At 36.4% G+C, this 14,596-nt stretch overlaps 1 protein-coding gene across 1 annotated transcript; it reads right to left on the reverse strand.

Moving 5' to 3' along the window:
* Positions 1-8,826: 8,826 nt before the first annotated feature.
* foxl1 (forkhead box L1) lies at positions 8,827-12,399 on the reverse strand. Its single transcript, XM_048169488.1, has one exon. It carries the CDS (start codon positions 11,973-11,975, stop codon positions 10,827-10,829), a length of 1,149 nt encoding a protein of 382 aa, XP_048025445.1. The 5' UTR covers positions 11,976-12,399; the 3' UTR covers positions 8,827-10,826.
* Between the last annotated feature and the right edge of the window lie 2,197 nt (positions 12,400-14,596).

Raw genomic sequence — 14,596 nt, forward strand, 5'->3', positions numbered from 1 at the left:
AATGGCTGCCATGGCTGGCTGTGTGTATAAATAAACAGCAGTCACACTGCCCTGCACTGATTGGACGCACAGTAATGAGCTGTGAAAGGCCAAGCACTAGTGTCACACACTGAGAGCTCTACTACTAATTAATCCCAGACCTCATCAAACAATATAAACTCGCCTTATCTTGAACAGTTAGTGATTGATCACATCCTTCTGCACTTTCTACTTCCTTTCTTCTATTTTCTTGGTCTTTCTTTGACTCTTTTTTTTTTTTTTTTGTCAGGAAATCATGTCATTTGTGCCAGAAATTATTATATTTTTCTTTCTCTTTCCTTTTTTATCTGTTTTTAATTTATACACGTACCTAGAGGGACATTTTGAAACTGCCTATAATTTTATTAATAATTATAAATACTTTTATTTGTCCTTTATTTAACCAGGAAATACAATTTCTGAGATAAAAAATCTCTTTTCGAAGTGGCCAAGGGAACAATGATATGATGGCAATAGACCCAAAATAGATTTGTAAATGAACAGGTATGCTTTAGTACAATAATGAGGACCAACATATTCTATTATACACAATGATGAGTTCTGAAATTACAGTTTGTTTTAAACCTGAGAGCAGAAAGATATTTGTATTCTGCCACTACCTCTATTACTGTACTCTGTAAAATGCTAACCGATAATAGATTTGCTGCTTGTTTCTTTGAATTTGAAAAAACATGTCAAGGAATCAGAGCCTTTGTTGCACAACATCGAAAGCAGACTCTAATAAAGACACAGCTGGATGTCATTTGGGTGTGAAAAATCACTGTCATCAGCATAAAAATGAATAGAATTCCTAATGTTAAAAGTAAGATAATTAATATAAATATTAAAAAGTAGGGATCCCAGAACAGAGCCCTGAGGAACACCCCTCGTAATCTGTAAAGTTGTGGATGACTGACCGTCCATTCGCACCCATTGTGTCCTGTCCAATCATTTTCAAAACAGATGATTATTAGATGATCAATGGGGACTGAAATGGTTTGGTTATCAAAAAATTATTTAAAATAATTTCTTTTGTGCTCAACAGAAGAAAGAAAGTCATACAGGTTTGGAACATGAGGGTGAGTAAATGATGACAGCATTTTCATTTTTGGGGGTGACTATCCCTTCCCAAAATGAATGACCTGTTCACACCAAGGTAACTATAAATATAAAGTGAACTGGTCTTTAGAAGCTGTATATAAACTTTCAAGAAATCATATTTTACAACCCCAGGTTTAAAGGGTTAGTTCACCCAAAAATGAAAATTCTGTCATTTATTACTTACCCTTATGTCATTCCACACCCGTAAGACCTTCGTTAATCTTCGGAACACAAATTAAGATATTTTAGTTGAAATCCGATGGCTCAGTGAGGCCTGCATAGGGAGCAATAACATTTCCTCTTTCAAGAGCCATTAATGTACTAAAAACATATTTAAATGAGTTCATGTGAGTACAGTGGTTCAATATTAATATTATAAAGTGACGAAAATATTTTTGGTGCGCCAAAAAACAAAATAACAACTCATATAGTGATGTCCGATTTCAAAACAATGCTTCAGGAAGTGTTATGATTCTTTGTGTCGAATCATGATTCGGATCGCATGCCAAAAAGACAAACTGCTGAAATCACATGACTTTGGCGCTCCGAACCGTTGATTCGACACGCTGATTCATTATGCTCCGAAGCTTCCTGAAGCAGTGTTTTGAAATCGGCCATCACTAAATAAGTCGTTATTTTGTTTTTTTTTGGCGCACCAAAAATATTCTCGTCACTTTATAATATTAATATTGAACCACTGTACTCACATGAACTGATTATGTTTTAAGTACCTTTATGGATCTTGAGAGAGAAAATGTCATTGCTGGCAATGCAGGCCTCACGGAGCCATCGGATTTCAACTAAAATATCTTAATTTGCATTCCGAAGATTAACAAAGGTCTTACGGGTGTGGAACGGCATGAGGGTAAGTAATAAATGACAGAAATTTTCATTTTTGGGTGAACTAACCCTTTAAGCTACCAGGGCTGATAACCATAGAAATATGACAATATTCAGATTAATAATTAATAATGAGATAAGAAATATGGCACACCTGGCTCTTAGAACTTCAAACAATTGTTCTGAGGATGGCTTATGTTTTTTTAAGGGACATGAAGTACAGATCCTGTAAGAGGGGAGTAAAATGGGACACAAATGGCTCTGTTTCCTGACAATAAGTCCTATGTTTATCCTTAATATCTCTGTCTACCCATTTTCAAACACAGAATCTCATAAACACACATATACATCCTCTCATGCATCTCTGTTTAAATCCCTTTCTGTGTTAGTGTGTCTGTGTGATGTTTGGCTGGCCGGCTCAGACAGTTTGCTGTAGTCGGTCAGTTGGAGTGGACCTCGGAGGCCAGTGCACTTTTCAAACCCTCTTTGGGAGGCAAAAACTGGAGTCAAGTTTCGCCGTAGGTTAAGTGTGAACCAAACAGCCGGGTGGTCTGTGACAAGGGCCACAAACCCACACTAATAGGTCTTGGGAGCTTTCACAGACACGTACGCACACAACTGTAAAGGTATGCGTAGACATGGATAGACACTTTCATTCAGACAACATTTGGCCGGCACATCTGGCTCTTAGAACTTGAAACGATTGTTTTGAGGATGGCTTATGTTGCTTAAAAGATCCCTCATTATAAGAAGTGTGTGTAACACATGTAGGTCTTCATGATAATCCCACCAGCAGATAGTATGACGGATTTAATGTCATTTGAAGGTCTGCTTTCTTAGATAGAGTTGCACAGTTATGATACATTTAACTTGATATCTTTAGTTAATAGTATTTTATAAGTAATCCAAAAAAGTTGAAGGATCACATCTCCTTTAGTTGTTTTAATTGTATATCATAATGATCTTTATCATCTACAGTGTGGTCCAAAAGGCTGAGACACTAGTGAATCTAATTATGTTTTGCATTGACTTCAATTAGATCATCAAACTTGTATGAATTTCGAGATGATTTTGTGATGCAACTGCATGTTACATCTACTCAGCAAATAAATAAAACCGTGGATATAAAATATTTGTTAAAATTATTTTATAATTGTACCTGTATGTTATCTTAAAAGGGAAGTTGTGGTCTTCTTTCCCTATTGTGACGTGATTGTGACGTAGACTCAAACGGCTTCTCGAACAAGAAAAAATTAAATTCATTACAATGTGCAAATCTGCCTAGCAACAAGAGGAACACTGCAACAGTAATACAGGAAAATTAATAGGCTACTGAAATCTCTCTTTTTTTTTTTTTCTTTTTTTTTGTATGAAACGAGAGATGGAGGTTGAGTGGACTTTGGAAGATGCGGAATATCAGACCACTAGATGCTGTAGTTGACCAATCAGAATTGAGTATTCCAGGGAGGGGCGTGACGGGTCTTTTTTTTTTTTTTTTTTGTCCAAAGGCCTTAATAATAATAATAGAAAACAAAGATATAACATCCAAAGTACTAGATTTCTTTTACTGAACCCAAAAGGTTTTAATTATATTTTGCTACAAATAAAGGTATTTTAAAGATTTTAAGGTGTCAAAAGGTAATTCGGTTTAACCGTCCAAAAGCCAATACATACATTTCATTTATGATTAAAAAGTCTTAAAATGTAATAAATGTATTTATTTTTCATTCTGGCATGATTTTATAACATATCAACATAAAACAACATAAAATTATGTGCTTTGTTATGAGAAAGAATGTCCAGAAAAATGAATTTCATTGATGTCATTCAGAGTAACCAATTTAAAGGGACCATTTTAGATCAAGTCATGCGTTCAATATCATGTGACAGGATGTGACTATGTGATGTAACTAACTCTCTTTTAACTATTTGAAGAATTCATGTTTTCTCTTGCTCATACGCATGTCCCGAAACATCCGGTCATTCGGCGCAACCGCTAGAAAACATGGAAAATGTTGTACTATTTTAAAAACTTTTACGAAATAAAATGTTTGATTGTCCTTTTGTTAGCTAACTAGCAAGCTAACTACCTAGCTAGCTAGATATCAGCCTGTTAGCATTATTTGAAAATTTCGTCATTCGTTAAATCCAAAAGTGTCATTCGGTAAAACCGAAATTTTGGTTAAACCGAATGACCTTTTTGGTGACAAATTTTGTCCATCTTGTAAAAAATGACAAAAGCTGTGTTAATTGATTATAAAAACCACATAATCTCATTGTAAACACTTAATAAAACTTCAAAATGAATTATATCTCCATTAGGTTTTTTTTTTTTACACTTTTAAAAACCTTATTCGTCAACGACCCACATTATAAAACATGCTGTGAGACAAAACCTGTAGGCCTATAACTGGTAGTAAATATGTCAGCTATGATAGCAGGTTGGCATAGTTAACGAGTGCCTCGGTGCCAAAGTAATAAACAAAGAATAGTTTGAAATCAACAGAAAATCCTCTCAATTACTTAAAAAATGCAGGTGCATTTAAACAAGGAAACACCTGAAAGACTGTAGATGAACTGCTGGTCCTCAATAATGTATACGTTACTGATTTAGTTTAGGTTTAAATGATGGGAATGCACAAGGATAAGGGTGGGCTATTGCGAAAATCGCGATAAAAAGTGTTCATTCAGCAGCTGTTAGTTAATTTAAATTCCTTGGTTTGAGTGAGCTAAACTGGAGGAAAACGACCATATCCAAGCCAGCTGGTGCATAATCCACTGAGATGATGGTTATATGTGTAATATTTAGTTTGGCCCATAGAACAACACTTGAGAGTTTATTTCTAAATGCCTCTTTGTTATTCCCTCAAAAATTGTATTTTCACGGTATGAGTCACATGAGTAATCATGTCAATTACTGTGCACGGCCATATGTGCGGGTGAGAGAGATATTTATTGTGCTAACCTCCTATTACAGCTTCTCAGTCAGGCATCTGAAAAGATATGTAAACACACAATCATCAGTGAATACTTCATGACGTCATTACAAATCAAAAAGCAAATTTTACATTTCATTCAAGAGCAGTGGTTGTCCATCTGTGTTTTTCATGTGTCTGTTGCAAATTTGGTTGACATCAGGATCACTCTTGCATCAAATATAAGGCTGTAAATGAGAACAATTACATTTAGTGTACTGCTCTGCTGAATCTCAGCTTTTAAATGGCCGTATGGGGGCATAAAAGTAAGTTAAATAAACCTCAGATTGCTAAAATAAGCGTCAAACATTTACATTATGATAGAAAAAGTGTTTGTGGTAAAACACTACATATGGAAATGGAATGATTAGGTAGTCTGGCTTACCTCAAATCAAGATTATTTGCATGTGGTGTGGATGTTGATGCTTGGCATGAAATGGGAGTGAGAAATATGTTTACGCCCTAAACTTAATATAATTTTTAGGCCCACATTTGTTATTGTTTTTCTTTTCTTTTTTTTTAACAAAGTCACCAGTCTTTCATTTAACTGGTTTCATTTGTACTCATAATGTCTTATTTCCATTATCACAATCACACGTCCATTCATCTGGTCAGAGTTGTATGGAGTTTGGGTTCCTTGCCACTGTCGCCTCTGGCTTGCTTAGTTGGGGACACTTAATATTCAGCAATATTATTGATTTGACTGCACTGACACTATTGAATGAGAACTGAACTGAGCTGGATGATGAAATCACTGTTTTTGCAGAGCTGCTTTATAGCTGAATTGATTAAAGCTGCTGCCCGCGATTTTTGGCCCTCTAGCGGTTAATAAACAGAACTGCACGCGTCTTGCAGAGGAACATTTCAGCCGGAGCTACTTTTTCCGTGTATGTCTATGGCGAGTCACGCAGTTACTGTGATACTCTGCAGCGAGTCCTACCAGTCTGGTCTGAAATAGTCTGAATATAAACACTTATTATAAGTGTACCATAATGATTCAGGATAAGACAAAAACACGGTTTGGAAAATGGATTCATGTTGTATATTCTCATTATATAATTTTTGTAAATTTTTAACACAAAAAAAGTTGCGGACTGCAGCTTTAACTTTACACAGTTAGTGAGCCCAACTGAACCAACACTGAACTGACTTCAGCTGAATAATGAAACTACTGAGCAGCATTACAGCAGAATTGAATTTTGTTTGCATCACTGCATCATTATTTTCCTGTTTATCACCAAAGTCCCTTTGAGACGAGTCATTTCACTCGGCGGCCATCTTTGAAACGGCTACCGGGCATCCAAGTGCAGCTCCTATCTTTTTGAATAGGGAAACATCAAATTCTCCAAAACTGTTCACTAAGCTTACCAGTAAATTTCATATTTGAAAACACCAATGAAATCTGACAACAACAGTCTCATAAAGCTTGTTTCTTATGTTCAAATAGCGTTTAAAAACCTGTTTTTCATGCTAGACCAGAAAATGTGCATGCGCAGTCATGAACGCGAGTCTGAGAACGCTGGCAGCTGCAGTGACGCGTTACATTTCTAATCAACGATTGGCTCTTTCACTTAGAAGGCGGGGCTTATTCGCCATATTGGGTGTTGCACTTTCTCCCATTCAAAGTAATACGAGTGCGCGGTCATAAAGACTTTATCTCTGTAAAGCTCTGTATTGTATAAAGTGCTATATAAATAAAGGTGACTTGACTTGACATTATGTTGCTGATGTGTTTATTTTAAATAATAATAAAACATTTTATTTTTATTTATTTGAGAATTTGTTCAAATTTATTTTTCTTGAATTTTGCTGCACTTTAGGTCAACTTAAATTGCTTTTAATTTTGCAAAGAGAAAATGTCTGTCCTTTTTAAATTAAACACAGTGATTAGTTAATGCATGAAGGTGTCTCTATCTGGATGGACAGCTCTGACTTGGATGCATGAGTGTGTTTCATAAGCAGGTCTGATAGCAAACAGGGATCTAGAGCTCTTCGCATGCAAATAGCGATGCATAAAACTGAGCACAAGGAAACATAACTTGATTAGCAGCTAATGTTCCTCCCAGAGAGACCATCAATCTTCATCAGAGCCCCACCCCTCCCTCAGCGTTGAGAGCGTATTTGGACAACTGAGTTTGGTTTACGCTAGGAGTGAAAATATATAATAAACACACAGATTAAACTCTTTTGATGCCGGCGGCTTGAAATGGTATGATTTAGTGCTGCTTGGAGACGTGATTGCACATGAAACAAGGGCGATGACGCTTCTGCAGTATGGCTCCTTTTCTCTCATTCTTGATTTGACCCCTGTCTGATCTATCAGGCCTTGTCAGTTCAGTCTCAAATAAGTCATTTAAGGTGATCTAAGATTTGAACCATGGCCGATAGACCTCTTCATGACTGGATTCTTGGTAAATGGTTCATTATGAAAATAAAATAATGTTTCTTACAATTTTATCACTATCTATATTTATCTACATTTGTCAATAGGGGGTGGTCATAGCATTTTACAGTAAACAGCTGATATTAGAAATGATAGACATATTATAGCTTTAATATCTCTTTCTAGGTAGCACCTCAAACTATAAAAAATGCTGGGTTAAAAACAATGGACAAACCAGGTGATTGGGTTGTTTTAAATCCAGTTTTATTTAACCCAACTGTTGTTTAAAGGGTTAGTTCAACCAAAAATGAAAATAATGTAACTTATTGCTCACCCTCATGCCGTTCCACACCCATAAGACCTTTGTTCATCTTCAGAACGCAAATTAAGATATTTTTGTTGAATTCCGATAGCTCAGTGAGGCCTCCATAGCCAGCAGTGACATTTCCTCTCTCAAGATCCATTAATATTTAAATCAGTTCATGTGAGTACAGTGGTTCAATAATTTTATAAAGCGACGAGAATATTTTTGGTGCACCAAAAAAAAACAAAATAATGACTTGTATAGTGATGGACGATTTCAAAACACTGCTTCATGAAGCTTCGGAGCGTTAGGAATCAACATGTCGAATCAGCGGTTTGGAGCGCCAAAGTCACATGATTTCAGCAGTTTGACACGCGATCCGAATCATGATTAGACACAAAAGATTCATAACACTCCCAAGCTTCATGTTTTGAAATCAGCCATCACTAAGTCGTTATTTTGTTTTTTTTGGCGCACCAAAAATATTCTTGTCGCTTTATAATATTAATATTGAACCACTGTACTCACATGAACTGATTTAAATATGTTTTTATTACATTAATGGATCTTGAGAGAGGAAATGTCATTGCTGGCTATGCAGGCCTCACTGAGCCATAGGATTTCAACAAAAATATCTTAATTTGCGTTCCGAAGATGAACAAAGGTCTTACGGGTGTGGAACGGCATGAGAGTGGAATGGCATGAGGGTGAGTAAATTACATTATTTTCATTTTTTGGTGAACTAACTCTTTAAAAATTACAATATGACTGGCTTAAAATGAACCCAAACAGGTTGGAAATTAAAAATCAGACATAATTATAGAGGCAACCAAACTTATTAATAAATGTTTAATTTACAGCATACTTTGGATTCATTTTAAGCAAGCATTACAGTAATTTTTAAACAATAGTTGAGTTAAATAAAACTACCCAGCGGTTGGACAAACATTTAACCGAGCCACTGGGTTAAAACAACCCAATTTTTAGATTGCATAGTTTCAGGACCATGACCACAATAATGTCAAATTATTGTACATCTATACTGTATTGAATATTTACATTAATGGCACAATGAACACCTAAATACATAGATTGTCTGATATAATGTTTAAAATCGTAAAAAATCTCCTTATCAAACTAGAAAATGTACTGGTTTCATCAAATAATCCTTTAAATTGTTTTAAAATCACTGCAAGGCAGTGTGTCAGAAGCATTTCACTTGTGGTCTGAATCAATGTAGGTTTTTGCGAGAAGAAGTGAATAATGACTTTAAATCAGCTAAACAACATGTTTGTGTGACAGAAAGTTTTTTTTTTTTTTTAACTAGAAAACTGCTGTTTATCAAATTCTGCTTTAAAGTCAACGTGCCTTCATTTGGCACCTCTCACAGTAGAGCGCTTGTGGTTACGGCCACAGAAAGTGTGCTCTATTTCCAGTCAAAATAAATGAAAATGAGACCGCTCTCGAGTGTGAATTTTTTAAAGTTTAAACACTTAGGAAGATAATCTTTCTTCTCATGTTTATTTTCATATAATGCTTGAGAAGGACAGAACACAAACTGAGAATGTTGTCATTAAAAATTCACATCCAGCTCTGTGCTCCATCAGCTTCAAGCTGTTGAGACAACATTTGCCTTCTGTGATACTGTTCTTGCGGTTACCAAAAGATCTAAAAAAACAAATATCCAGCAGTTGAGACATTTAGCACTCCATCTGTATTACATCAGTGGATCTTTGCAGAGATGAAAATGTATTGATAAAACATAGACTAATAACTTAAGTCATCTATGTGTGTTAATTGAGGTTGAGTATTGCAGCCTACATTACAACACTAGAGGGCATAATTATCTTTAGCAATGTAATGAGACAATGAGATCCAGTTTATTTCACTTATTTGGGTTTAATGCAATAAAGCTGTCTCGGTAAAGGTCATACTTAAAAGTCATGGTTGAATAGTTCATCCATGAGGTATATGATGTCATGATGAAATTCCGCCGATCATGAAAGAACATTCTTTTATAATCTTAAAGATCACCTTAGAGATAGCAGTGTTTCGTTATGATCATGGATGGCAAATCCAGGGCTGCGATCCAGCAGAGTCCTTGCGGACTGCTCCATCTAAGGAGCCCATCTGTGAAGTGGAGGACAGATGGAGGCAGCAGATTGAGAGATGTAGTCTCTTTCTCTCTACAAACCTTCAGATGGATGACGCTCTATTTACACTTCTGACCAAAAGAATCCTATACACAGGAAATGCTTGTGGATGTGAGTTCCTCTGCTCAATGTGGGGAAGCTTATTTATTTCCACAAGCATTCCTGATTTGCACTCTCTGAGGCTTAGACCTTTCAGTTCAAAAACCACTTATGGCTATATATGGTGGCAAGGAATACATGTGGTAGACTAGTTTCACAGTTCGGGATTATGCATAGTCCTGGAGCAACAAGTAGTCTTTGATATATATGCATATATATATATATATATATATATATATATATATATATATATATATATCTTTGGGGTTTCAGTTTAGGTCAACAGCTTCATGTATAAAGTATATCGGATTATTTTGTGTAGGAAATTGAAGGTATCAATTTCAACAAAGTGTTACTCATAGTCAATGTTTATTTGAAGAATCGAGTTCTCTGTTTAACTTAATATGAATCTCACATCAAAAGTCCAATGTACAAACCAACTAATTTTCTTTTCTTTCCATAAATGTATCTTTAAGCAGTAAATCAAGTTTGAGTTTGTGTGTATCTATAGTTCGAGAGGACAAGAACAACAGGACAATGCACTTCTGTCAAGTATCTGTCACTGAGAGAAACATTTGTTCTTATATTATAAACAATAACATTTTACAAAGACATCTGTGTTGTGGATGATTTGCAATGAGTGCATTCTTGATCATTGTTTACACATCATAGAATTAACTACTGTTAGTACTGTACAGTATAGGCATGTCTGTAGATTGACCAGGCCACCCATGTTGAATCTCATAACGACAACAACAATAATAGTAGTAGAAGAAATAATAGCAATCCTGAATTCTCGATATATGTTTAAAAACGTTTTGATTGCAACTAATAAAAATAAAGAGAAAATAAGAATGTTACTGATACTGAATTCACTGAATCTTTCTAGACGTAAAACTAGTTTGTTGAATTTATTTGCTATACAGTCAGTGATTCGTGAAGCCAAAGAGTCGTCAAAAGAATAATTTCTCGCCTGTTTTCTCTCTGAAGTTCAGCATTTTGTCAGGACAGGTGAGAGACAGGTAGGAGCAGAGCGGGAATCCGCGCGGGTACAGCTGTGGGTGCGCGTGTGCGATCAGCGAGGACGTGAGCGCGTAACCGCGCGACTCCACACACTCAACCGGCGCTCCTCCAGCAATGCCGCACCTCCGTTGGAACTGGTTCTCCTTTTTCGACAGAATACTGTCAATGCTAAACTCCTTCGATTTGTCAGTGTTTTTTCGAGGGTGCGTCTGCGCGTTTAATACTTTGGATTTGGCGTCTCCATTTTGCGCGCGTCCGGTGTCATTCTTCACAGGTTCCAGCGTCTCTTGCGCGCTTAAATGCGGTGTGTTTGTGTGAATTAGAGTGTTTGGAGACACTGTGCTGGTCTGTTCAGGCGTCGGGCATCTCGGGTTAGCGCCCACTGCGGTCGAGGGTGCCAAACACCAGTCTCTCGTGGACTCGGAGGCGTGTGTGGCCCCATTAGCCTCACTATTTTGTGGTTGGGTGCCGTTAAACTTCTCCTGGACGTTTATATCTGTTTCAGGATGTTCTTCGTGTTGCTGTTTGTCGTTAAACTGCGACTCTTTCTCCACCTGGGTACTGTGATGAAGTTTGGAAGTCGTCGCTCGTGTTCTCTTGTGACCGAGTTTAGTCTCACCAGTCTCCTGAGTCCTGCACTTTCTCTTCCGTCGCCGGTAGTTTCCGTTCTCGAACATGTCCAGACATTTGGTGTCCAGCGTCCAGTAGCTGCCCTTCCCTGGTCGGCCTTTTTCTCTGGGCACTTTAATGAAGCAGTCGTTCAGCGAGAGGTTGTGGCGGATTGAGTTCTGCCAGCCCTGCTTGTTGTCATGGTAATAGGGGAAGCGGTCCATTATGAACTGATAGATCCCGCTCAGCGTCGCGCGCTTGTCCGGCGCGTTCTTGATTGCCATGGCGATGAGCGCGATGTAGCTGTAGGGAGGTTTCTGCGGAGGCTCCTGCCGGCTGGACGCGAATCCCAAAGCGGGAATAATGCCTCCAACTTCGCCACCGTAAACATAGATTAGGGAGGAATTCGACAGACTGAGAGCCGATGCAGCCACGCCGGGCTGTGGCACTGGGCTGTGGTATAAACTCATGACTTCGGAGGACAGTTTCAGTCTGGGGAGATCGCCACCGGTGTGTCCGCTTCATGAGTCTAAATGTTAAATAATTGTTGTCCGTTTTGCTGTTTTATGTTGACTTAGCGCTGGAAAATAAATTGTCTATGATAAACACTCGTTGTGTTCCCTCAGCCCACCCACATTAATTAAATTTTCATTGCCGAAAGCCTCGAGTCTCCCTCTCTCTCCGCGTGTCCCCTGCCTACCAGCCAATGGTGTGCTCGGTTATTCCTTCATTTGTTTATAGAATTAGTCTGTTGATAAGTCTGCCCACCCAAGTTGAATCAAGCTGTGTTTATTTGGAAAAATTTCCGGGCACCCAATACATAAACGCACTGATCTGATGTTTGAAATATCACGTCCACCCTTAACGCTGAAAGTTGCTCGCACAGAGAGAACAAGCAAACATGACAGAGCTCTTTTAGGGAGTTGCTTTGGATTGCTCGAAAAGAAAACAAAGCAGGCTATGTAAAAGAGAATGACGGTAACACTTAACAATAAGGTTTCATTTGTAGTTAACATGAACTAACAATTGAACGTCTCCTACAGCATTTATTAATAAATGTCAATCTCAACATTTACTAAAACGTTTTTAAAATCAAACGTTGCATATGTTAACATTAGTTAATGCACTGTGAACTAACATGAATATGAATATTTCATTTAAAAAGATATATAGCTCATTGTTAGTTCATGTTAACTAATGCATTATGTTAACAAAAAGACCTTATTGTAAAGTGTTACCAAAACTTTGTAAACATTCACACTGGATGTTTATTTTGTTGAATTTTGCACTGTGCTATTTGCAATTTTAATTTATTTACCATATATAAAATATAGTAGAAGACAATACATCAAATATTGTTTCAGTAAAAATAGAACATATATATTTAAAAGGACAATACTAGAAATTATTAATATTTTTGTAACGAAAAATAAGAAGATTATAGTTTATTCCACTTTAGATATAACAATTAACTTTGCAACTATATGTCAACTACCTCTTGTTAGAGTATTAGTAGTTAGGGTAGGGTTAGGTGTTAAGGTTTGGGTAGAATAAGTTAAAGCTGCTGTCCGTGACTTTTTTTGGTTAAAAATGATCCAAAATAATTTTTTGAGCAAGTACATAACTGGCCAGTGTTCAAAACTATCTCCTTAGCCCAATTCACAACGGTATAAGCTTGTAATAATGTTTAATAATTCGGATGGTACTGGTGGGTTTTCGCAGGAAATTCGAGCATGTCGTAGTTTGTCTTTGCGTCATTGCGTCACATCTGTATACATAAAGAGCGAGTCCCAGCTAGTAGGTTACATTACAGGTGAGGCGGATCATTTATAGCCTTTTTTTTAATAGCCGTAATTAAACTTATCCTTTGGATGGCAGATTGTATGGAATGACAAATTAACTAAAGATTAGACTGTACAGAAATTGACTTGCAAAGTTAGTAGAATGTCTGTTGGGGGACCATCGAAATTGAAAATCGAAAGTGTTAGCATATATTAAGCATATATGGTATTCTACTAATATTCTAATGAGAGTTTATTGACATGGAAAGTTGCTCATAGTTTGTAGAATGTCTAAAGTGGACCACCGAAATAAAGTGTAAAAAAAAGAATGGCCTTGGGTAAAAATGTGAATAAAACTAATATTCATGAGGAAAATGGTACTTCACTGCACAGATCATCTAATTTATTTAGATTTTAATTAAAAGTTCTTCTCAGTGCATTGGTGTTGTATTTTATCTGTATTATATTATTTTATTATCGTGTATTGTCTGGCTCTGATCATGTTTTGTGACATTTTAAGACTTTATGTGGTACACAATAATACTCTAAAAAGATTTAAGGTTTGTTGAGATGTTAGTATTATAATTTAATGACATGAAAATGACATTAATATCACTGAAGTTTTTATATGGTTAAATTCTTGCAATCCACAGCTGCTAGTACAAAACCATTTTTATATTATATATTATATAGCTTCTTTATTGTATCACATAAAAATTTCATCAGTTTGCTAACAATAGATAAAAGAGCAGTGATATCCAAAAAAGGAAAACTTGGCTGGACGTTAGGAGAAACTGTATTATTTGTGGATGCACGCATGATGCTTTATATTATGTATTTTCCTGTTTATAGGACCGAGAGGGATTATAACAACTTTACAAGTGCACACAGCTGGCCTGTGATTACATTACGCGTTTGGAGGTTTTTGTGGATAAACTTAAAAGTTTTTCCTGAGTTTGTACTATCCCTCTAAAGATGGTGATTCATAAAGTTTTAGACTAAAAATCCAGACACACCGACAGCACGCCACTCTGATAATAGATTCTTTTGCTTGCTTTATCTAACAGATGTGTTGTCATTTTCTTTGAGCATGTCTAACCTTTCCATATTGTTTTATTGTGCTTTATAACACAAAAAGCATGGCCTGTTTCAGTATATGAATTGCCTTTGTTTTTTATATTACTATATCTTTATATTCATTATTAAAACAATTAACATTTTATTCTAGTTCTCTTCATTCAACATGAATCTGTCTTCTGAACTCAAAACAAGGAGAGAAATGTGGTTTTAGATTGTTTGTATAAGTAGAC

Source organism: Megalobrama amblycephala, linkage group LG19 (assembly GCF_018812025.1).
Source record: "Megalobrama amblycephala isolate DHTTF-2021 linkage group LG19, ASM1881202v1, whole genome shotgun sequence".
Lineage (NCBI taxonomy): Eukaryota > Metazoa > Chordata > Actinopteri > Cypriniformes > Xenocyprididae > Megalobrama > Megalobrama amblycephala.

Excerpts from the sequence above, each read along its gene's own strand:
- foxl1 (XM_048169488.1), bottom strand. The coding sequence starts at position 11,975 with ATGAGTTTATACCACAGCCCAGTGCCACAGCCCGGCGTGGCTGCATCG.